The sequence below is a fragment of the Piliocolobus tephrosceles genome, chromosome 12 (genome assembly GCF_002776525.5).
Source record: "Piliocolobus tephrosceles isolate RC106 chromosome 12, ASM277652v3, whole genome shotgun sequence".
In the NCBI taxonomy this organism is placed as follows: domain Eukaryota; kingdom Metazoa; phylum Chordata; class Mammalia; order Primates; family Cercopithecidae; genus Piliocolobus; species Piliocolobus tephrosceles.
In genome coordinates, this window is record NC_045445.1 from 76,238,084 (window position 1) to 76,263,881 (window position 25,798).

The 25,798-nt window shown below is 39.3% G+C and overlaps 1 protein-coding gene across 8 annotated transcripts in view; it reads left to right on the forward strand.

The window, feature by feature from the left end:
• Positions 1 to 822: 822 nt before the first annotated feature.
• The window catches only part of ATRX (ATRX chromatin remodeler), a 224,319-nt gene continuing 199,343 nt past the window's right edge, over positions 823 to 25,798 (forward strand). For 4 of the 8 annotated variants that reach the window (XM_026452141.1, XM_026452137.1, XM_026452135.1 and 1 more), the window contains exons 1-5: positions 829 to 937; positions 20,855 to 20,910; positions 21,851 to 21,903; positions 22,766 to 22,893; positions 25,531 to 25,644. In XM_026452141.1, the coding sequence (XP_026307926.1) occupies positions 922 to 937; positions 20,855 to 20,910; positions 21,851 to 21,903; positions 22,766 to 22,893; positions 25,531 to 25,644 (367 nt within the window). In that variant the 5' untranslated portion in view covers positions 829 to 921. Of the gene's footprint in view, positions 938 to 19,933; positions 19,972 to 20,854; positions 20,911 to 21,850; positions 21,904 to 22,765; positions 22,894 to 25,530; positions 25,645 to 25,798 lie in introns of all 8 variants that reach the window. The other 4 variants (XM_026452138.1, XM_026452139.1, XM_026452140.2 and 1 more) reach the window with 2 other exon arrangements.

Genomic DNA, 25,798 nt, shown 5'->3' on the forward strand with positions numbered 1-25,798 from the left:
TGTTTTGATTTCTAAGGATTTCCCAAATATAAGCTATATACAAGTGAGAGGAAATAATAACTTAGGTACCTATTGATAATATGACAAGATAAGTACAAGGATCAGCTATTTGTTGTGAAATAGGAATGGATAGAATTTAAATATGAATACCTTTTTGCTGCTTAATCCCCCAAATTTTCTTTTGATTTCTTTTAAAATTCTTTTGTGGTAGGTAGGTTTATTGTTTGTTAAGAATTAACTTAAGGGTAGCATTTTCTGATACATTTTTAAGTAACACAAAGTTTAACTTCTGTTTAAAAACATCATATAGAGTACATTGAAAGACCTCAGTATTTTCAAAATATTTAGTAAGTAATAGCAGTTTCCTTCAATGATATTTTAATCCTAGGTAAGTGTACAGGTAGGCTGTGTTACTCATATTTTTATATCCTTAGTGAAATAAAAGTCTTGTTTTTTTTTTTTTTGAGACAGTGTCTGACTCTGTTACCTTGGCTAGAGTGCAGTGGCATGATCTCAGCTCACTGCTGCCTCTGTCTCACAGGGCTCAAGCCATCCTCCCTCCTCAGCCTCCTGAGTAGCTGAGACACACAGGCACGAGCCACCATGCTCTATTATGAGCCACCATACCCAGCCTAAAATTCGTTTTCTTTAATATTTTTTCTTTCTACACCCACAGCTGTAACATTTCCCTTAGTTTTTACTTTGAATGTGCATACTCTTACACGACTTACAGTATAGCTATATTTTCAGTTTGCTAGAGCTTTACAATTAATTTAAAACATGAAAGGCTAATTAAGGGAATTCTTTAAATTTTGTTTTAATAGTGAAAGCAAGTTGAATACATTGGTGCAGAAGCTTCATGACTTCCTTGCACACTCATCAGAAGAATCTGAAGAAACAAGTTCTCCTCCACGACTTGCAATGAATCAAAACACAGGTAAATTGAAAAAGAATGTGCTATACCTTCTAGTCTTTTTCTATTTTTTTTTTTTTTTTTACACTTATGGAGGTAACCATTTATTTTATTCAGGGAGCAGCTTTTAGAAGATTTCAGTTTGTGAAAAATGACAGATTAGCAAGCTTTATTTCGAAGCCCCTATTATGTATCATAGCTATATCTGATATAGGAGATTTTAATTTTGGTAAGTATGACTATACAAAGCTTAGAAAAGGAAGCACTTATGGTTTTATTTGTAATGGAAATGTGTTATAGAGTGGCTAGTCAATGTTGATGGTGAAAAAATAATATTAGAAGAGGCAGGAGTACTACAGGAATGTTTTATCCTAGCAATTATTCATGTATTAGGAGTTAAAGTTTTATTTTTATTTTTGTGATGGAGTCTCGCTCTGTCACCCAGGCTGGAGTACAATGGCATGATCTTGGCTCACTGCAACTTCTGCCTCCTGGGCTCAAGCTATTCTCTTGCCTCAGCCTCCTGAGTAGCTGGGATCACAGGCGTCTGCCACCATGTCCGGCTGATTTTTGTATTTTTAGTACAAGATGGTCTGGAACTCAAGTGATCCGCCCTCACTGGCCTCCCAGAGTGCTAGGATAACAGGCCTGAGCCATCGCACCCAGCATAAGAGTTAAATTTTTATGTTGTTTGATAATATCCCTGAGTAGATTTGGTGTATTTATTTTTTTAAATAAAACCACTTAACACCTCCTCTCTCCGTCCCTGTCTCTGTCTCTCTTTAAAAAGATTTTTTTCTTTTTTTTAAAGAGACGAGGTCTTGCTCTGTCACCCAGACTGGAGTGTAGTGGTGTGATCATAGCTCACTGCAGCCTCAAACTCCTTGGGCTCAAGCAATCTTCTCACCTCACCTTCCCCAGTAGGTGGGAGTACAGGTGTGTGCCACCATGCCTGGTTAATTTAAAAAAAAAATTTTTTAGAGACATGGTCTTGCTATGTTGTCCAGACTGGTCTTGAACTTCCTAGCCTCAAATGATTCTCCTGCCTCAGCCTCCTGAGTAGCTGAAATTATAAGCAAGAGCCATTGTACTTGGTTCCCTTTTTTAGAAAAACATTTTGTATCATGCAACAGTTAGCATTTTCACGTTTTCAAGGGTAACTACAATACACATGCACACAGACACACACGATATGTACAAAAAAGATATAAGAGAGTTATAGTGAAAAGTTCAACCATATGTGTAATTAGAGTTCTAGAAGGAAGAAAGAAAACTGGTTAAAAGTCCAATTTGAAGAGATGCGGGCTGAGCATTTTCTAAAAAGTGATGAAAGACATCGAACTAGAGATTCAATAAGTTTTGTGAACCCTGAGCAGGATAAATATAAAGAAAACTACAGCTAGGCATGTCATAGCCAAACTCCTAAAGAACATAAACCAAGAGAAAAATCTCTTAAGTAGCCAGAGGAAAAACAATATTATTTTCAAAGGAATAACAGTAACACTGGCAGCTCACTTAACAACAGAAATGATAGAAGGCAGATGAAAACGAAATGATTTCTTTAAAATGTCAAAGAAAAATACAGTCATGCATCACTTAACTATGGGGATATGTTTTTTTGAGAAAGCATTGTTGGGTGATTTTGTCATTGTGCAAACATTATGGAGTGTACTTATATAGGCTACTACACACCTAGGCTATATGTTATAGCCTGTTGCTCATAGGCTACAAACCTGTGCAGCATGTTGTACTGAATACTGTAGGTAATTGGAACACAGTGGTAAATATTTGTGTATCTAAACACATGGAAACATGGAAAAGGTGCAGTAAAAATATGGTATTACAATCTTATGGGACCACCGATGTATATGTGGTCAGTCATTGAGTGAAATGTCTTTATGCAGCATGTGATTGTAATTGCCAGCATAGAACTATATATTCAGTGAAAACATCCTTCATAAATGAAGGGTGGAATCAAGCCTTATCTGGGCAAACAAAAAGTGAGAACTTGATGTCAACAAACCTACACTAGAGTGAATAACTACACTAGAGGAAATTACAGGTTTTCTGAAATGGGAAGGAAAATAATTTGAAATGGCAACACCAAAATACAGGAAGTAATGAATAAGAATGGGAAAGCTAAATAGGTAGGTTAAAGTAAATAACATAAAGTTATTTAAGCCACAGTCCCCATTCTTATATGATCAATTCCCCCAGTAATGTTCATAGATAAGTTTTTCCCCCTTAAATTCAGGATCAAGTTCAAGATTTAGTAGTCATGTTTCTTTGGTCTTTTAAAAATCTGAAGCAGTTTGTCTGCCTTTTGGGACTATGACTTTTTTTAAATGTATAGGTGTATTACTTTGTCGAATGGCCCTCGGGATTATCTGTTTAGTTATGATTAGATTCAGGTTATATATTTTTGGCAGGAATACTACATAAAGTGATGTTCTGTTCTTCATGCATCCTATTACATGGCACATGATGTGATTTGCTCCTTTACTGGTGATGTCAACTTAGGTTGTTTGGTTATGGTTGTGTTTGCTAGATAAACCCAGTATAAAGTTATGATGTATTCCATTGTAACTAATAACTAATTTAATGGGGGGCACTTTGAGATTACTAAGGTATTCTTTTTATTATCAAAACTTAACTCAGTATGTTTTCTTTTGCAAATGACCACAAACTTTGCAGCTTAAAGTAACCCAGATTTGTTATTTTACAGTTCTGTAGGTTCGGAGTCCTTTGGGCCTTGCTGGACCTTTCTCAGGGTATCACAAGGTCAAAGTCAAGATGTTAGTAGGACTAGGTTCCTTTCTGGAGACTGTAGAAAAATCCATTCCTAAGCTCATTCAGGTTGTTGGCAGAATTCAGTTCCTTATGATGATAGGTTGGAGGTCCTTCTTTCTCACTCACTATTGGCCAGGACCCCCTCCTGGCTCTTTTCAGGTGTCTTCATTTCTTCTCACATGATGCCCTCCATCTTCAAAACTGGCAACAGCACATCAAGTCTCTCTCAAGCTTTGAAGCTCTCTGACTTAGCTTTTTGCTTGCTAATTCTGCAGCCACCTCCTACCAGCTGGAGAAATTTTTCTGTTTTTAAGGATTCATGTGATTAGATTAGGTCCCCCTCCCTCTCATCTCCTCCTGGTTATCTATCGAGTTTAAGATCAATTGTGCCATATTACATAACACAGTTATGGGAGTGATATGTCATCACATTGATTGTTTCTGGGGATTAGTGGTGTAGAATCTTGTGGGCCATTCCTAGAAAGTCTGTTTATCACAGCACACATTTGTGATTCTTAGCTGAATAATTTATTCCTATGATGGGTTCAAAATGATGATATTCTAATCTGTCTTTCCTTCTGTGTTTATTAGTTGATATATTATTGTAAGGGAGGGGTTCATGTTCTAACCTATTCAGTTATTTGTATCAGTATGTACTTACAATTTTTCCATGAATATTCTCTGTCATTATTTATTTTGATGCTCAAATTGTATCAGTTTTGGCTAGTAGGAACCCCATCTGGATGGCTCCTGCTGACCTTTTTACAAGTCCTCATCATTTCTTGAACACTTTCTTTCTTTCTGTCCCCTCAAAGTATTCAAGGCTTGCTTTCCATTCGCTGTTCCCCAGCCCCAGAATCAGTTATTTTTCGCAGGAGTTCTGATTTCTTTTAGTGGGATATAGTGTTTGGAAATCAAGATCAGGGTGTGTGATGTGCTCATTGCTACCAAGATGTCTTTGTTTCCAAGCTCTTTCACAGAGAAAGCCAATAATATGTTTTATATTTTCATGAGTTGATACTGATACTTTTAATTTTAATTCAATTCCACAGTCTTCTTTCTAGACTTCCCCTTTTCATATTTTTAACTTCTTTCTCCAACAGAAAGAAACCTGGTTCCTATTATCCCCAATTTATTTATTTTTATGTTTTTATTTATTTATTTTTGAGATGGAGTCTCACTCTGTTGCCAGGCTGGAGTGCAGTGGTGTGATCTCAGATCACTGCAGCCTCCGCCTCCTGGGTTCAAGCGATTCTCCTGCCTCAGTCTAGCAAGTAGCTGAGACTACAGTCACGTGCCACCACACCTGGCTAATTTTTGTGTTTTTAGTAGAGTCAGGGTTTCACCATGTTGGCCAGGATGGTCTTGATCTCTTGACTTCATGATCCGCCTGCCTTGACCTCCCAAAGTGCTGGGATTACAAGTGTGAACCACTGCGCCTGGCCTATCCCCAATTTATTTATTTATTTTTATTTTTAATTTTCTTGAGATGGAGTCTCGTTCTGTCACCCAGGCTGGAGTGCAGTGGCGCCATCTCAGCTCACTGCAACCTCCGCCTCCTGGGTTCAAGTGATTCTCCTGCCTCAGCCTCCTAAGTAGCTGGGACTACAGGTGCAGGTGCGCACCACTGTGGCCTGCTAATTTTTATATTTTTAGTAGAGATGGGATTTTGCCATGTTGGCCAGGCTGGTCTGGAACTCCTGACCTTAGGTGATCCACCTGCCTCAGCCTCCCAAAGTGCTCTGATTACAGGCGTGAGCCACCAAACCCGGCCTTTCCCCAATTTATTTGTATTCATTTGTCTAGTTCTCATTGTACCCACAGTTTCAGAATTGTTAACCATACCATCACATTAAAGAAATCTATAGTTCAGTATTTGTTTAAAGTTCTTTTTCTCTTTAGAATAATGTTATGTTGTTGGAGTCCTGTGTTCACTAGTTGAGGAACTCCTTCAGTAGTGGTATCTCCAGTTGGACAAACAGATGTCACTCACAAATACCAATTATAAATTCTGGGCAGCATACTGAAGGCTAGATATCAACAAAGTAGATAAACTGGAGGGGAGTTAACATATGGAAGAAAGAAGTGGCAATGACTGAATTCCCCATTGTTAATCCTTTTTGCTTCAGCCAAGGATCCACTTAGCTCCATCTGTGGCAGTTAAGACTTGGATAAAAATCTATAGTCTTATTGGATGTGAAATCAAGGAAAAAATTTAGTGAGACCACAGAAGCTGTAGCATGAGTAGAGAGATCCCACCTAGAAAAGAGCCACAGAATGGGAAAACCAGATCGCACGAAAACTCTACCAATAGCTCTGGTCCAGTTGCCTAAGTGCACCCCAGATTCCAACCAGCCTGGTTAGGACTAAAAGAACAGAACTAAAGCTTTGAGTTGTTTGGTACTACAGGGTGGAAAGGGTTTGGAGTTTCATTTCAAGTAAGTTAACTATCTGTTTGTTTGTTTGTTTGTTTTTTGAGACAGGGTCTTACTCTGTTGCCTAGGCTGGTATGCAGTGACGCGATCTCAGCTCCCTGCAACCTCTGCCTCCCGGGTTCAAGCGATTCTCCTGCCTCAGCCTCCCTAGTAGCTGGGATTACAGGCACCTACCACTGTGCCTGTCTAATTTTTGTATTTTAATAGAGATGGGGTTTCATCATGTTGGCCAGGCTGGTCTTGAACTCCTGACCTCAGGCAATCCACTCACCTTGGCTTCCCAAAGTGCTGGGATTACAGGCTTGAGACTGGCCAACTGTCTGTTTTAACAAATGGGTCAACTCTTTGGAGGAATCTAACAGAATGCAGTGTCTTCACTGTATTTTTCACAGTGCCCAGTGTCCAGTCCAAAATACTAGATAGATGAAGAAAGGAAATGTGACCCATGCTCAAAGGGAAAAGGGATCAATAGAGACTGACTTATCTGTTGAAATTAGCAACAACAATATTAAAGCAGCTATTATAGTCATATTTGAGTACAAAAAGGCAAATATGTTTATGATGCATGGACAGGTAGAAAATTTCGGTGCAGAAATAGAAACTGTTAAAAACCATTTTGAAATTCTAGAACTGAAAAATTTAATTTCTGAATAAATTACTAAGTTCAGAATAACATCATTGTACTTAACAAGACATGCAAGGTAGCAGTAGAAGTGTCAGTGAATTTGATGATTGATTAATAGACCAATAGAGCCAGTAGAAAACAGAAAACATTAAAAAGTGTACAGAAAAACTTGAATCCTTTCTCCAAGAAACAACTATAAAACGGGATCGTTATCAACCAAACACATGTAAAGGATAGGAATATTTAAACCATACTCAGGAAGAAAAGGAGTCAACAGAAACTCTCACTTGGCCTAGTGTTTGTAGTTGTCTGTATACTAATCTTGCACACACTTTGTGAGAATTTTACCCAAGTAGTTCAAGTTTTTGAGTGCTGTTTTAAATTCTCTTGTTTTAAAGTTTCAGATTCTGGGCCGGGCACAGTGGCTCACACCTGTAATCCCAGCACTTTGGGAGGCCGAGGCGGGCAGATCACCTGAGGTCGGGAGCTCGAGACCAGCCTGACCAACATGGAGAAACCCCGTCTCTACTAAAAATACAAAATTAGACAGGCGTGGTGGCACATGCCTGTAATGCCAGCTACACTGGAGGCTGAGGCAGGAGAATCACTTGAACCCAGGAGGTGGAGGTTGTGGTGAGCCGAGATCGTGCCATTGCCCTCCAGCCTGGGCAACAAGAGCAAAACTCTGTCTCAGAAAAAAAAAAAAAAAATTATAAATAAAATAAAAATAAAATCAAAATAAAATAAAGTTTCAGATTCCATTTATTCATTGAAGGTATATAGAAATTCAGTTGACTTTTTGTTTGTTTGTTTTTTCTTTGGACAGAGTTTTGCTTTTGTTGTCCAGGCTGGAGAGCAGTGGTACAATCTTAGCTCACAGCAACTTCCACCTCCTGAGTTCAAGTGATTCTTGTGCCTCAACTTCCTGAATAGCTAGGATTACAGGCGCCTGCCACCACGCCTAGCTAATTTTTGTATTTTTAGTAGAGACAGGGTTTCACCATGTTGGCCAGGCTGGTCTTGAACTCGTGACCTCAGGTTATCCGCCTGCCTCAGCTTCCCAAAGTGCTCCGATTACAGGCGTGAGCCATCACACCCAGCCCAGTTGACTTTTTATATTGGCCTTGTATCCTGCAAACTTGCTGAACTTACTTATTAGTTCTAAATAGTATTTCCCCCCTCTTGTAGATTCTTTGGAATTTTCTACTTAGACAGTTATGTCACCTGCAAATAGGGATAGTTTTATTTTTTCTTTTCCATCTGTATACCTTTTAATTTCTTTTCTTGCTTCATTATATTAGCTAGGATTTTCTGTATTTTCCAGTATTACATTGAAGAATAATGATGATAGCAGACATCTTCTTAGTGTTGCCAATTTTAGTGGGAAAACATTCAGTCTTTCACAGTGAAGTATGTTTGCTTTACAGGTTTCTTGTAAATGCTCTTTATCAAGTTGAGGAAGTTCCCCTCTATTCCTAGTTTGCTGAGAATTTTTTAAGCTTAAATTTCTATTTGTAATTATAAATTTACATGCAGTTTTAATAACTAATATAGAGAGAGCTCTTATGCACTTTGGCAGTTTCCCCCAATGGTAACATATAAAACTAGAATACAATATCACAACCAGAATATTGACATTGATAAAATCTGTTAATGAAGATTTCCATCCGTTTTACTTGTACTTGTGTGTGTGTGTGTGTGTGTGTTAAAGTTCTATACAATTTTTTTTTACCTGGGTTGATTCATGCATCTACCACCACAGTTGAGATACAGAATAGTTCATCAACACAAGATTCCTCATATTGGCATTTTATAATCACACACACTTCCCTCCCCCTACCTCTGCCTATGCTTAACACCTGGCAACCACTAATCTGTCTTCCATTTTGAAAATTTTGTCATTTCAAATATGTTTAATGAGTTATATAGTAAATAATCTTTTGGGGTGTTTTGGAGTGTTTTCACTTGGCATAATTCTGTGGAGATTCATTCATGTTGTTGTATGTATCAACAGTCCTTTCCTTTTAATTGCAGGGTAATATTCCATGGTATGGATATACAGATTGAGTATCCTTAACCCCAGAATCAGAAATCTGAAATGTTCCAAGATCGGAAACTTTTGAGTGCTGATGTGACACACTCAAAGGAAATGCTCATGGGAGCATTTGGGATTTTCAGATTAGGGATGCTAAATCCCTAATGTGAATAAACCAGAATAGTGCAAATATGCTAGAATCTGAAAAAATCCAAAATTTGAAACACTTCTGGTCCTGTGCATTTTGGATAAGGGATACGCAACCTGTACCGCAGGTTTTTTTTTTTTTTTTGAAACGGAGTCTCATTTTGTCACCCAGGCTGGAGGGCAGTGGCATGATCTTGGCTCACTGCAACCTCCGTCTCCCAGGTTCAAGTGATTCTCCTGCCTCAGCCTCCAGAGTAGCTGGGACTACAGGCATGCACCACCACACTCGGCTAATTTTTGTATTTTTAGTAGAGAGGGATTTCACCATGTTTGCCAGGCTGGTCTCAAACTCCTGACCTCAGGTGATCCACTCACCTTGGCCTCCCAAAGTGCTGGGATTACAGGTGTGAGCCACCGCGCCCGGCCTGTACTGTAGTTTGTTTAATCATTTATTTGTTAACGCAAATCTGGGCCGATTCCTCATTTCGGTTGTTACAATTAAAGCTGGTGGTGAATATTTATATATAAGTTTTTATATTAATTTATGTTTTCATTTCTTTGCAATAAATGCCAGGAGTGCATTTTGCAGTTCATATGATGGTTACACATTTATTTTTATTGAATTAATTAAACTACATTTACATTTTATTTGATTTTGGGTAGAGACAGAGTCTCACTATGTTGGCCAGGCATATTATGAACTCCTGACCTCAGGTAATCACTGCACCTGGCTTGCATTTCTTTTTTTTTTTAAACTCCACTGGACTCTATCAGTGCATTTATTGATTGATTGATTGATTGATTGATTGATATTTATTTATTTATTTTAACTTTTAGGTTCAGGGGTACCTGTGAAGGTTTGTCACATAGGTAAAGTAGCATCACTGGGGTTTATTGTTTAGATTATTTCATCATCTAGGTATTAAGCCCAGTACCTAATAGTTATCTTTTCTGCTGTTGCATATTCATTTTTTTAAAAAGAAACTCTTGAACTGTTTTCCAGAATGGTTGTACTGTTTTATATTCCCACAGCAGTGTATGAGTGATCCAGTTTCTCCACATTCTTGTTAACACTGGGTGTTAATACTATTTTTAACTTTTCGCCATTTGATATTTATGGTATCTCATTGTGGTTTTAATTTGCATTTACTTAATAGGTAATAAATTCTTTTTAAAAAGAAACAGGATATTGCTCTGTTGCCCAGGCTGGAGTGCAGTGGTGCAATTATAGCTCACTGCAGCCTCAAACTCCTAGGCTCAAGTGATCCTCCTGCCTCAGCCTCTTGAGTAGCCGAGACTACAGGCATATGCCACCACACCCAGCTAATTTTTTAATGTTCCATAGAGACGGGGCTTGGCTCTGTTGCTCAGGCTGGTCTCAGACTTCTGGCCTCAAATGATCTTCCCACCGTGGCCTCCCAAAGTATTTAGATTACAGGCATCAGCCACTGCACCTGGCTGGTAATAAAACATTAAGCATCCTTATTGAAATACATGCCATACAATTAACGCATTTAAAGTATAAAATTCAGTGGTTTTTAGTATACTTAATATTTACACATATGTGCAACCATCACCACAGTCAATTTTAGAACATTTTTATCACCTCAAAAAGAAACTCCATACCCTTTAGCTATCACCCCCTAGCTCTAAGAAATCACTAATCTACTTTCTTATTTTTTATATTTCCCTGTTTTGAGTTTTTTTTTTTTTTTTTTTTTTTAAGACAGAGTCTCATTCTGTTGCCCAGGCTGGAGTGCAGTGGCTATCTTGGCTTATTGCAACCTCTGCCTTCCAGGTTCAAGTGATTCTTGTGCCTTGGCCTCCCAAGTAGCTGGGATTACAGGCATGCACCACCAACCCTGGCTACTTTTTGTAGTTTTTATTAGAGATGGGGTTTTGCCATGTTGGCCAGGCTTGTCTCACACTCCTGGCCTCAAGTTATCTGCCCACCTCAGGACCCCAGAGTTGTGGGATTGCAGGCGTGAGCCACTGCACCTGGCCTATTTCCCTATTTTGGACTTTCATATGAATGGCATCATATAAATATGTGTTTTTGTGGCTGATTTCTTTCATTTAGCATAATGTATTCAAGATATCTGTTGTAACATGTATTAGTACTCCATTCCTTTTTATGGCCACATAATATTCCATTATATGTGTATACCATATTTGTTTATCTGTTTATCCATTGATGGACATTTGGCTTGTTCCCATGTTTTGGCTATTAGGAATAATGTGGCTGTAAATATTGGTATGTAGTTTTGTGTGTAGCCATATATTTTTGTTTATCTTATGTATATACCTAGGAATCTAATTGCTGGATTTATATGGTAACTATGTTAAGTTGTGTGAGGAAATGTCAAACTGTTTTCCAAAGTGGAGATACTATTTTACTTTTCCACCAGGAGTATATAAAGATTGTGAGTTCTTCACATCCATGCCAAACATTGTTAATAACAGACTTTGATTCTAGCCATTCTAGTGCATGTGTAGTATCTCATTGTGATTTTAGTTTTTAACTGCCTGAAGGCTAATGATGTTGAACATCATTTCATGTGATTATTTGTAGTTTGTATATATTCCTTGGAGAAATTTTTATTCAAACCCTCTGCCCAGTCTTTTTTTTTTTTTTTTTTTTGACAGGGTCCTGCTCTGTTTCCCAGGCTGGAGTGCAGTGGCGTGATCTCAGCTCACTGCACCCTCAATCTCCCTGGCTCAAATGATCTTCCCACCATTCAACCTCCCGAGTAGCTAAGACTATGGGTGTGTGCCACAGTGCCCAGCTAATTTTTGTTTATTTTTTATAGAGACGGGGTCTCAATTTGTTGTCCAAGCTGGTCTTGAATTCCTGTGCTTAAGCAATTCACCCACCTCGGCCTCCCAAAGTGCTGGGATTACAGGCGTGAGCCACCATGCCCAGCCCCTTTGCCCAGTTTTTAAATGGGTATTTATGCTTTCATTATTGATTTGTAAGAATTCTTTATATATTGTACCTTTTTCATTGTAAAATATGCGTAACATAAAAATTACCATTTTAACTAATTTTAAGTGTACAGTCCTGTAACATTAAAATTGTTGTGCATTCACCACCACCATCCATGTCTACAACTTTTTCATCTTCCCCAAGTGAAACTCTATACCCATTGCATATTAACTCCCCAATCTTCCCTCTCCTTAGCCTTGCAAACACCATTCTACATTCTCTTCCTATGAATTTGACTACTCTAGGAACTTCATGTATGTATAATCCTACAATATTTGTCCTTCTGACATATTTTACTTAGCACAATGTATTGAAGGTTATCCATTTTGTAGTGTATCTCAAAATTTCATTTCTTTTGAAGTCTCAATACCATTCCATTGTATGTATATGCCACATTTTGTTTATCCATTCATATTTCAGTGGACACTTGGATAAGATATATAATTTGGAAATATTTTCCCCTATTCTTTGAGTTGTCATTATTTACTTTTAGAGACAGGGTTTTGCTCTGTTGCTCAGGCTGGGGTGCAGTGGCAAGATCATAGTTCACTGCAGCCTTGAACTCCTGGGTACAAGCAATCCTCCCATCTCAGCCTCCCAAGTATACGAGACTGCAGTCGTGTGCCACCATGTCCAGCTAGTATTTTTTTTTTTTTTTTAATTTTGGAGATAAGGTCTTACCATGTTGCCCTGGCTGAGCTTGAACTCCTGGCCTCAAGTGATTCACCTCGGGCTCCCAAGTAGTGGGGATTACAGGCATAAGACACTGCACCCAGTTGGGCTGTCTTTAATTGAAGCATAAAATTTATTAATTTTGATGAACTTTTATTTATCTGATTTTCCTTTTGTTGCTCATTCTTTTGGTGTCTTTAAGAATCCATTACCAAATTGAAGGTAATGAAGATTTACCCCCGTGTTTTCTCCTAAAAGTTTTATAGATTTAGTTCTTACATTTAGGTCTTTAATCTACTTTGAGTTAATATTTTGTATATATTGTGAGGTACGGGTCCAACTTCATTTTTTGTAGGTTTCTATCCAGTTGTCTCAGCATCATTTGTTGAAAGACTATCCTTTCTTCATTGAATGGTTTTGCCACCTTTGTCAGAAATCAGTGGGCCTGCTGGGCATGGTGGCTCACGTCTGTAATCCTAGCACTTTGGGAGACTGAGTCGGGAGGGGTACTCAGGCCCAGGAGTTCCAGACCAGCCTGGACAACACAGTGAGACTCCATCTCTATTAAAAAAAAAAACGAAAACGCCAGGCTTAGTGGTGTGTGCCTGTAGTCTCAGCTACTTGGGAGGCTGAGGCAGAAGGATCACTTGAGCCCAGGAGATTGAGGCTGCAGTGAGCCATGATTGTACCACTGCACCCTAGCCTGGGTGACAGAGTGAGATCCTGTCTCCAAGAAAAAAAAAAAAAAGAAAAAAGAAATCAGCTGGTCATAGATATGTGGGTTTATTTCTGGACTCCTAATTCTATTCTGTTCATCTGTTTGTCCTTTTACCAGTACTCCATGGTCTTGATTGCATTGTTTTACAGTTTTGTGCAAAGTTGCACCAAAGTTGTTGTGTAGTTTTACAAAACTATGGCAATCAAGACTGTGGAGGACTGACAAAATCAGGAAGTGTGAGTCTTCATACTTTTCATTTTTCAAGATTATCTGCCTATTCTGAATGTTTTCAATTCCCTATGAATTTTAACTCTTTGTTTTTTCTTGGTAGAGATGGAGTTTCACTATGTTTCTGAGACTGTTCTTAAACTTCTGTCCTCAAGTGATCCTTCCACCTTGGCCTCCCAAAGTGCTGGGATTAAAGGTCTGAGCCACCATGCCTGGTCCATATGAATTTTGGAATGAGCTTGTCAATTTTTACAAAGAAGTCAGCTGGGATTCTGACAGAGATTGCAGTGTATCTGTAGATTAGTTTGTGGAGTATTGCTGATGGCAGTGGTGGGCCGTCTGGAGTGGCTGCTGCCATCACACTGGCTGCAGCAGGGAGACATGGCCAGGGCTGCACGGTCTATAGAGTTTGTGGGAGCCAGGGGCAAGCAGGAGCCCTGCCCCTTCCAAGTTGGGGTGGGAGCTCCCTGGGTCTTGCTGCAGCTGCCTAAGCCATGACTGTAGACCTGGGCATCCCTGTGCTCTTGAGTCTTGGGAGCAGGCAGGAGCCCCACCCTCCTAGGTGCAACAGCAGCTGACCAAACCGTGACTACAGTCCCAGGCCTCTCATTCCATGGAGCAGACAGGAGACCCACCCTCCTGGGTGCAGCTGCAGTCTCCCAAACTGCTGCTACAGACCCTGGCCTTCTGCTCCACGAAGCAGGCAGGAGCCCCAGGTGCAGCCACAGCCACCCAAACCATAGCTACAGATCCAATCCTCCCGCTTTATGGAGCAGGCTGGTGTCCCGCCCTCCTGGGTACAGCTATAGCTGCCCAAATCGTGGGTGTAGACCTGGGCCTCCTGCTTTATGGGGCAGGCAGGAGCCCTGCCCCACTGGGTGCAGCTGCAGCCACCCAAATCATGAGGGGGCTGCAGACCCAGGCGTCTCTGCACTCTTCGGGCCAGGGAAGGCCGCTGCTTTGCCCTCATAGGCTTGGAAGTGCCTGCTCCTGCTGCCTGGCTTCTCCTTGCTGTTGGCACCTGCTGTGATCTTGGGGCAAAGTTGGGGCCGAGCCTGGATGCTGTTGCAGCCTGGCCAGGTGTGCATATGCTCGGGGAACTGCTGACACGCCAGCCTTCTGCTGCCTTGGCCCCCCTCCGGACTTTGGGTACTGACAAACATAGGGAAGCTGAGGCAGGGCTGAGGGCAGTTCAGCATTGACTTGCAGGTGCCCCCTTGCATCTACAGCCTGGGTGCCATGAACAGCAGCAGGAGGTAGGTTCCTGAGTGGAAGGTGGTGGGTCCCTGGTGAGGACCCACCTTCAGGCCAGGGAAAGCCTGAAGGCTGGGGGTTGGGCTGCCGGTCACATGGATCAGAGTGGGAACTTGTGGTGCCTTTTCTGGGCCCGCCCCTGGACCAGTTGGCACGCACATCCTCCCCTCTGAGGCCCATAAAAGCCCCAGGCTCAGCCAGAGCTGAACAGATGTCAGGTGACCAGCTGCAGAGAGGAGCAACCCACTCTAGGACCTCCTCTCTGCTGTGAGCTGCAGAGATGACAAGATGACCTTCCTGCAAAGAGATGCCACCCACTCTAGGGCCTCCTCTTTGCTGAGAGCTGCAGAGACAATGGGACGACCTTCCTGCAGAGAGGTACCACCCATACTAGGGCCTCCTCTCTAGTGAGAGCTGTGCAAATGATGGGATGATCAGCTGCTGAGAGGAGCAGCTTGTAACGACTTGCCTAGCAGAGAAGAGCCACCCTCTCTGCTAGGAGCTGAGCACTTGTTGGGATACCCTGACTGTGGAAAGGAGTTGCCCCTTTGGGTTTCCTCTGAGCTGTTCTATTGCTCAATAAAGCCCCTCTTTATCTTGCTTACTCTCCACTTTTCTGTGTACCTCATTCTTCTTGGGTGCAGGACAAGAACTTGGGACCTGCTGAATGAGGCTAAAAGAGCTGTAACACAAACAGGGCTGAGACATGCCCCTTGCTCACCTTGTTGCAGGTGAAGAGAAGGAAAGAAGAGCTGCAGCCCTTTGGGGAGCCCAGACCTGGGAGCTCCCCGAGCCAGGGCTGTGACTCTCTCTTTGGGGCCCTGCCTGCGGTTCCTGGTGTCTCCAGCCTTCTGGGTGCCACCGTGTTCCCTGGTGCCAGCTGTGGATGCTGCTTGTGGTGTTCCTGGTCCAGCTGCAGCCTCACAGAGAAAGAGCTGATGCCCATGCTGGCACCTGGAGCTGCGTGCCCTGCTGCAGCCCCTAGCATGTCTGATTGCGCAGTGGCTGGACCCCACACTTGCTCATATACCCCTTGCTGCTTCATGCAGTCTCCCTTGGCCAGCATAGAATACAGGTCAGTGGCATGAGCCAAGTGTAGCCGGCCAGGCCAAATAGGCGGGACGAGCCCAGCAGGCCCGAGCAAAACTCTGGCACAGGTACCACCAGCCACAGATGTTTCTGGCCAGAAAAGTGACACCCCAAAGATTCTGTAACATTGGCATCATAAGAATGATAAATCTTGTGGCTTGGCCTGGTGGCTGATGGAATTGTGTGCTTTAAATGGGTAAATTGTATGGTATGTAAATTGTATCTCAAGGATGTTTAATGTTTTATCACTGGCGAGGTGCGATGACTCATGCCTGTAATTCCAGCACTTTGGGAGGCTGAGGTGGGAGGATCACTTGAGGACAGGAATTTGAGACCAGCCTGGGAAACATAGCCAGACCCCATCTACATAATATTTAAAAATTAACCAGCCATGGTGGCATGTGCCTGTGGTGCCAGCTAATCAGGATGCTGAGGCAGGAGGATCACTTGAGCCTAGGAGTTTGAGGCTGCAGTGAGCTATAATTACACCACTGCACTCCAGCCTGGGCAGTAGAGTGAGACTCTGTCCCTAATTTAAAAAAAAAATGTTGTCTTCTAATTCATGAATATGAAGTGTTTTTCCATTGATTTAGATCTTTAATTTCTTTCAATGGCATTTTATAATTTTCAGAGTATGTTTTGTACTTCTTTTTTTTTTTGTAAATTATTTCCTTCTAATTCTGTTATAAATGGAATTCTTAGTTTCATTTTGAGATTATTCATTGCAAATGTATAGACATAACATTGATTTTTGTTTATTGTCCTTGTACCCATCAATCTTCCTGAACTAATTTTATTCCCATGATTCTTTTTTTTTTTTTTTTTTTTTTTTTTTGAGACAGAGTCTTGCTCTGTCGCCCAGGCTGGAGTGCAGTGGCCGGATCTCAGCTCACTGCAAGCTCCGCCTCCTGGGTTTACGCCATTTTCCTGCCTCAGCCTCCCGAGTAGCTGGGACTACAGGCGCCCGCCACCTCGCCCGGCTAGTTTTTTGTATTTTTAGTAGAGACGGGGTTTCACCGTGTTAGCCAGGATGGTCTCGATCTCCTGACCTCGTGATCCGCCCGTCTCGGCCTCCCAAAGTGCTGGGATTACAGGCTTGAGCCACTGCACCCGGCCTCTTTTTTTTTTTTTTTAAATTTGAGATAGTCTCGCTCTGTTCCCCAGGCTGAAGTGCAGTGGTGTGATCTTGGCTCACTGCAACCTCCGCCTCCCAGGTTCAAGCAATTCTCATGCCTCAGCCTACCAAGTAGCTGGGATTACCGGCACCCGCCACTACACCCAGCTAATTTTTGTATTTTTAGTAGAGACAGGGTTTTGCCATGTTGGCAAGGCTAGTCTTAAACTCCTGACCTCTGGTGATCTGCCCGCCTCGGCCTCCCAAAGTTTTGGGATTACAGGTGTGAGCCACTGTGCCCAGCCTATTCCAATAATTCTTTAGTGGATTCCTTAGGATCTTCTATGTATGAGATAATGCCATATTCTAATAGGGATAGTTTTATTTGTTTATTTTTTTTGAGACAGAGTCTCGCTCTGTTGCCCAGGGTGGAGTGCAATGGCGTGACCTCAGCTCACCGCAACCTCTGCCTCCTGGGTTCAAGTGATTCTCCTGCCTCAGCCTCCCTAGTAGCTGGGATTACAGGGATGCGCCACCACACCTGGCTAATTTCTGTATTTTTAGTAGAGACGGGATTTTGCCATGTTGGCTAGGCTGGTCTCGAACTCCTGACCTCAGGTGATCCACCTGCCTCAGCCTCCCAAAGTGCTGGGATTACAGGCGTCAGCCACCGCACCTGGCCCTCTAATAGGGATAGTTTCATACCTTCCTTTTAAATACTGATGCCTTTCAATTTTTTTTTTAACATGCATGCTCTGAGTAGAATCCATAGTGCAAAGTTGAATACAAATGACGAGAGCAGATTTCCTTGCCTTGTTCCTGATCTTAAGGGGGAAAGCATTCAGTCTGTCACCATTAAGTATGATATTACCTACCTGTGGGTTTTTGTAGATTTTAAATTTCCCATCTTCCTTAATTTATTAGAAAAAAGAATTTTTTTTTTTTTTTTTTGAGACTGAGTTTCGCTCTTGTTGCCCAGGCTGGAGTGCAATGGGACGATCTTGGCTCACTGCAACCTCCACCTCCTGGGTTCAAGCGATTCTCCTGTCTCCGCCTCCCGAGTAGCTGGGTTTACAGGTACATGCCACCACGCCCAGCTAATTTTTCTATTTTTAGTAGCAACTGGGTTTCATCTTATTGATCAGGCTGTTCTCGAACTCCTGACCTCAGGTGATCCGCCCGCCTCAGCCTTCCAAAATGCTAGGATTACAGGCGTGAGCCACTACACCCAGCCAGAAAAAAGGTATTTTTAAAGAGCTGTTTTAGGTTCATAGCAAAATTGAGCAAAAAGTACAGTGAGTTCCCATATGCCCCTGCTTCTACACATGCATAGCATCTCCCACTATCAGCATTCCGTAATAGAGTTGTACATTTGTTATATAACATTGGTGAACCTACACTGATGTGTCATTATTACCCCAAATGCATAGTTTATGTTAAGGTTTACTCTTGGTGTTATACATTTTAAAGATTTTTGACAAATATATAATGACCTGCATTCAACATTTTGTGGTATCATACAGAATAGTTTCACTGCCCTAAAAATTTCCTGTGCTGTGCCTGTTTCTTCATCCCTTTCTCCCCTGTGAGTACTGGCAGCCACTGATCTTTTTACTTTCTCCATAGTTTTGCCTTTTTCAGATTGTCATAGTTGTAATCATATGTATGTAGCCTTTCCAGACTGGCTTCTTTCACATAGTAATCTGCATTTGTTTCCTCCATGTCTCTTTGTAGCTTGATAACTAATTTATTTCTAGTGCCTAATAATATTCCATTTTCTGGATGTACTACAGTTTGTTTATCCATTAATCTTCTAAACGATATCTTGGTTGCTTCCAAGTTTTGGCAGTTATGAATAAAGCTGCTTATAAAGATGTTTATATAAGTAAATGAAGATGTTTATATAAAATAAAAATGTTTATAAACATCTCCATGCAGGTTATTTTGTGGATATATGTTTTCAGCTTCTTTGGATAAACACCAAGGAGTGTGATTGCTGCTTTATGTATGGTATGCTTAGTTTTGTAAGAAATTACTGAACTGTTTTCCTGAGTGGCTGTACCATTTTGCATTCCCACCAGCAATAAATGAGAGTTTCTTTTGCTCCATACCCTTCTCAGCAGGTTTTGGTATAGTCAGTGTTCTGGATTTTGGCTATTCTAATAGGCGTGTAGGGGTATATTGTTTTAATTTGCAATTCCCTAATGACATATATTGTTGAGCATTTTTTCATGTGCTTATTTGCATCTGTGTATCTTTTTTGGTGAGGTGTCTGTTCACATAGGTTTCTTTTTTTCCTTGCTTTAATATCATGTTGTTTGTTATATTATTGTTGAGTTTTAAGCATTCTTTGTATAGTTTGGATAATTGTCTTTTATCAGATGTGTACTTTGTGAAGATTTTCTCCCAGTCTCTAGCCTGTCTTCTGATTTGAAGTTTTCTAATATTTTGTGGATTTTTGCATCTATATTCATAAGTGATACTTGCCTGTAGTTTTCTCTATTTGTGATAGATTTTTTTTTATATCAGGGCAATACTAGTTTCATAAAATGAGTTGGGAAATGTTGCCTCCTTTTCTGTTTTTTGAAGAGTTTGTGAAGAATTGGTATTAGTCCTTTTTTAAATGTTTGTTATAATTAAGTGGTGAGAGAACATTTGGGCCTTTTCGTTATGGGTAGCTTTTTTTATTGCTGATTTAATCTCATCAATTGTTACAGATCTATTCACAACTGTTTCTTCTTGAATCAGTTTTAGTAGTTTGTGTTTTGGAATTTGTTCATTTCATGTAAGTTATTTAATTTTTTGGCATACAGTTGTTCATAGTATTCCTTTATAATCCCTTTATTTCAGTAAGTTTGGTAGTAATGTCCTCGTTTTCATTTCTGAGTCTAGTAACTTGAGTCTTGTTTCTTTTTTTTCTTGGTCAGTCTAGCCTAAAGTTTGTTCATCTTTTCTTCCCCCGCAGGTAAGTTGTTACACAATCCCTAGCAGATTCCAACTTGAATGGCCAAGTTCCTGCTTGATCATCTTTTTATATGTAACAAACCTGCACGTTATGCACATGTACCCTAGAACTTAAAGTATAAAAAAAAAAAAAAAAAAAGAATTAGTTTTTGGCCAGGTGCCTGTGGCTCATGCCCATAATCTCAGCACTTTGGGAGGCCAAGGTGGGCAGACCACTTGAACCCAGGAGTTAGAGACCAGCCTGGGCAACATGACGAAACCCCATCTCCACAAAAAATTAGCCGGGTGTGGTGGTGCGCACCTGTAGTCCCAACTACCTGGGAGGCTTAGAGGGGAGGATCACCTGAACCCGGGAGGTTGAGGCTAAAGTGAACCATGATAGCACTTCTGCACTCTAGTATGGACAATGGAGTGAGACCCTATCTCCAAAAAAAAAAAAAAAAAAAAAAAAAAGGAGGAAAAGAAAAAGAACTACTCTTTGGTTTTATTGATTTTTTTTTCCCCCATTGTTTTTCTATTTCCTATTTCATCTGTTTCATGAATTTCTGCCATAATCTTTATTATTTCCTTCTCCTTGATTTTGGTTTAGTTTGCTGTTATTTTCCCAGCATTTTATGGTGAAATGAAATATACTTTATTGGTAATGTTTTTATACCAAAGTAATCTTTATAGAGATTTCATGCTTTATAAGGAGGGGTTAGTATGCAAAAGGAGAGTGATTCTAGTGAAAGAACTCTTCTAGGAATATTTTAATGTGACTAGTGTGTTAACAATACTGCCAGACTTCATAGTGTGAGAATGGGTTTATGGAGTTATAAGTATTGATGTTCTATTTGATAATGCATCAAAGAGATAAATAATGTTCTTTATTTCTTCTTTTTTAGATAAAATCAGTGGTTCTGGAAGTAACTCTGATATGATGGAAAACAGCAAGGAAGAGGTAAGGATAATTATTTAGAGATATTTGTTAGTTACTATTAACCGACTAGAGCATATGTTGTTAGATTGCTTCTAGACACATGTATGTGTCGAAGGCTACTGATACCCAGTTGTCATTATGATGCTTCAGTTTCATTGTTTTCCAGTTTGAGAAGGTGTTCATTGTTTCTGTTATTGTTGTGGTTCACTTCAGCGGTTTACCTAAAGTCAGACAGCTGAAGACTTTCCAACAGATAGATATTTAACTGTCTTTATATTACCCCAGAGGTGTTTGAGGTGGATCTTATGGGCATGAACTTCATGGTTGTGAAATCTCTCAAAACTTGGTATCTAGAGTCTGCTAAGCATTATTATTAGCAACTCATAACAAGGTCCTTTGCATGATATACAGGTCTACAACTATGGTTTTGGGAATTTTTTTTACCTACTGTAAAAAAACTGAATCCAGTAAAATATATTGATTATACTGGCAAAATGAGGGTAAGTTTAGTATCTCAAAGCAAGTTGTAGAAGTTACTTCATGCCAGGTGTTAGCTTAGAGAATAATGAAACATATTTAGAGCCTTAAAACTCCCTACTTCTGTTGAGATCTGATTACTTCTGCTTCTTTGTTTTGTCTTTGTTGAGTGGGGCCATGATCATTTTACAGCAGTGTATCCCCCGCAGCATGCGACAGCAACCATGTGAAAAACGAGAAATTTAATCTTCAGCCAAGGAAACCTGGCAGTAAATGAGAATTAGTTTTTATTTTTATTTTTTTGCATCTGTGTTCCTTATGTGGTAGAGAATTAGTTTTTGGAGTTCCTTTTAGAAAAATATTCTAGGCAAATAAATAGCATCTCATTATATCGCTGTATTGAAGTTGCTATAGGGAAATAGCTAATTGTAGGGGTGCTGTTTTGAGAGTTTTATTCACTTTTATATTTATGTCTCACATCTAGGGAACTAGCTCTTCAGAAAAATCCAAGTCTTCAGGATCGTCACGATCAAAGAGGTTAGTTGATGTTGAAGGGACAAAAAGTTATTTTCTTTTTCAGGTTATTTTCTGTTTCTAGAACCAAATTTTTTCTGAACTCATGTCAAGCACTATTCTGAGTTAACTATTCTATACAAATATACATATTTAAAAATGATAATATAATGAATCCCTTTGTATCTGTCACCTGAATTTAACAATTATTTTTCATTCCAACTTTGAATTTTAAAGGGTTTTTAAAGGATTTATTATGTATTAGTGGCCCTCGCAATATGTAGTTTATTTCATTAGACAATATATGTCCTTGAAAAAGGAGAAAATAATTGTTGAATGCCTTATGAGGCAATGGGTTTTTTGAAATTGTCTAGGATGGGGAGTTAGTCATCATAGTTGTAAGTTACAAGGAGAAAAAAGAGTGGTAAAAAACACTTTTTTCTGCTAAATTGTGAAGCCATACATAAAAACTGAAACTATTTTCTAACATAATATAATTCCCAATATACTGTGCAGTATAATTCGTATTAGAAGTTTGCCGCTTAGTCTATTGGACTTTCATTGTTTCTAAGCAGTGGGAATGTCTCTTGAAAACCAAGCTTGCTTGATATTAATTTATTTCTCTAAAGTAGTGATTCTTAAAGAAGAGTGTCCTCCAAGGTCTCCCTGGTAGCTTTTTCAGAATGCATATGCCTTGGTCTTACTCCAGACCTACTGAGTCATAATCTTCAGTGATATGGTGTAGACACACATGCTTCCCTAGGTGATTCTGATGTGCTTCCTGGTTGAGACCCACTGCTCAACCTCAACATGTTATTTATGTTCTTTGGGTATTGTTCCAGTTGTCAGAAATGTTCATAATTCTATAAACTTAATTCTTTCATAGGAAACCTTCAATTGTAACAAAGTATGTAGAATCAGATGATGAAAAACCTTTGGATGACGAAACTGTAAATGAAGATGCATCTAATGAAAATTCAGAAAATGATATTACTATGCAAAGCTTGCCAAAAGGTAATGTGTGTTAATTTTTCATGAAGTTAAAGTTGAAATGAATTTTTAAACATCATTTTTATAAAATTGGAACTTGATTACTGTTAGCTATGTACAAAAGACCAAACATGGCATTTTCCTAGTGATTTGTCTAGAAATATATTTGTATGCCAATGATAATGTGTATTATCGAAGTTAAAAATTTGGAATATTCAGTTAGTTTTGTAAAGAATGAAATCTATTTTTTTCTTTCCATTGAGTTTTAGACAAGGGGCTTTAGTTTCCAAATTATACTTCAATGTGTAAGCAGGTTTAAAAATTTATTATATTAGGTTTTGGTTCAGTCAGTGTTAATGTGCCTGCTTTATACAAAAATGTAATGACCGTTCCTGAAAACTTAAAAATCATTTACAGTCTAGTTTAGTCTTACTGCATTCTTAAATTCCCTAAGGCTAAAAGCTGAAGTTAACTATCATAGATAGATTTAGTTGTATTTCTTGCTGTTACCTTTTTAAAAAACTTTGTCACATACCTCTCAACTGTTGAAGTTCTAACCATAAAACCTTGTTAATAATGGGGAAAAAAGCCAAATGAGTATCTTGGACTCTTCATAGCTCAAATCTGAGAGCAATATAATTGAATGATGAGAATGACAGGGGACTTGGTTCAAAGAGTCAAATTTTATATTTTTTTCTTTGTTAAATAATATGTTGTAGTCTCTTGGCAGATTTTTCAAATTCATTCTCATAGATCTTTTACAGCAGTGCTTATTAAACCTTGTTCCCTGTCTATGTTTTTATGACACATTTTCAAATTATGGAAATTTAAAAAGTACGGTAGGTAAGAGGGATGGGACTTTCCTTGACTAGGATAAATTAGAAGTTACAAAAGGTGATAAATGAAATGAGGAAAGGAAATTAATGAAAGAAGAGAGATAGGGGCCTACCACTTACTTAGCTTTGCAAATCATTTATGACAATTTTACATAATGGTTTTGGTGGCCAAGGGCAGAAACAACTAACATGGGAGTCTAAGTCCCGTAGGTGGTGACTTACTTTGGATTTTTACATTCTCAGTGGTGGTCATTGGGAGTGTTTATGATGTAAGAAATAGGAATTCAAACTTTTGTTTTAATGGTACTGTGGAAGAAAGTCAGCATATGATATTACTAACCTAAACTATGCCTAATTCTGTCAGACCAAAACAAAAACAGACCCATTTCATAAGGTTAAATTTGGGTGTTTATATTATTGTTGTAATATTTATTGAGTATATATAAGTACCAGGCTCTTACAGAATTAACTCCTTTAATCCTCAAAACAACACTGTAAGGTAGTTATTATTTTGCTTGTAGAGATAAAGGAACAAATTCAGAACCCAAGGAACTTTTTCAGCTTTAAATTGAGAAGCTAAGATTTCAACCCAGGTCTGCTTGAATCCAAAGCCTAGTGGGTGCTCTTTTCACTCTGCTGCTTTGCTTCCAATTCTCCCTAGAAGAATCTCTAGGGAGAATTCAGGTTTTTTTTTTTTTGTTGTTGTTGTTGTTAATTTAAAATCTTTAGTTCTTTTCAAATGCTGGGGCTTCTCTGAGAGTATATACATGCAATGATTGCTGTGAATAACGTTTTTTGGTGGGGATTATTTAATTTTATTACAATCTGTAAAATCTCAATCATCTGTGTCCTCTCCCCACACACTTTCAGAGACTCCGAAACTCATTTACCAACTAGATGTTATAACTTGTCAAAATTTGCTTGTTGAGTAACATAGAGCCATGTTCAGAGAAAGCCCCTGGCGACTACCTGCCTTTTCTTCCTTGATTGTTGCCGATGATAGCCAATTACTAAGCCAAGCAATGTAGGTAAACATTGAGACTTAAACCCTTTTTACTATGCCTGTCTTATTTACTCTTGAGAGAACTAATGAAAACTTAAATTGATAGCCTCTCTCCTCAATTCACATGTTTTATAGTTAAGGAAGGACATTCTTTCTAAAATATTAACATAGGGATCAACAAATGATCTCATTCTACGATTTATTGTTAGGGTACTTTAGCTAAAGTATCTTAATCTGTAAAAACTCTTTAAGGACTTTACAGAGTACTGAAGCTTTGACATACCAGTTGGGAAATGCTGCAGAATAGATACAGGAGTAATAGAATGAACTTCATTTCCCCCACCAATACCCCTCCCTTGCAGTATAAAACTACCCTTAAAAATATTTCTGAGTTTATGATTTGGATTATGAAAATAGGATGTCTTTAAAAATTTTTTCCCTCTGAACCATATATTTTATGAATTCTTTATGGAACTTAGCATAGATGTTCATATTCATAACAGCTTTTGTGATAGGCACTATAAAAATTCAGAACTGGGTTGAGGCTTTCTATTTGATTCACACATTTCTTTTTTAATCACGCCATAATACCTCCCTTTCCTGTTTTTATGAACTATATTTCAACAAATAAACTGATTGTTGACACCTGGCCCTTATACTATTTCCCTGTTTTATTTACTTTTGTGAGGTCCTTATACCAATATCTAAAGCTTGAAAGAAACAAACTATGTACCAGCAATGTTGGCTTTATCTGAACTGAAGTCTTGTACTTCACTTGCACATTTAATATGTGTAATGGTTTTTTAAATGAAATCATTCTAGGTACAGTGATTGTACAGCCAGAGCCAGTGCTGAATGAAGACAAAGATGATTTTAAAGGGCCTGAATTTAGAAGCAGAAGTAAAATGAAAACTGAAAATCTCAAAAAACGCGGAGGTAAATACAATTGAAAATGAAACATGAATTTAAATTGCTGTTTATGACCATATTGGAAAATCTGATGTGCTTACTAAAAATACCTCCACTTTTCTGCCTTTTGTTTATTAAAAGCACTACTTAAATATAACTTCTGTTTCTCTCTGAGCTCTGA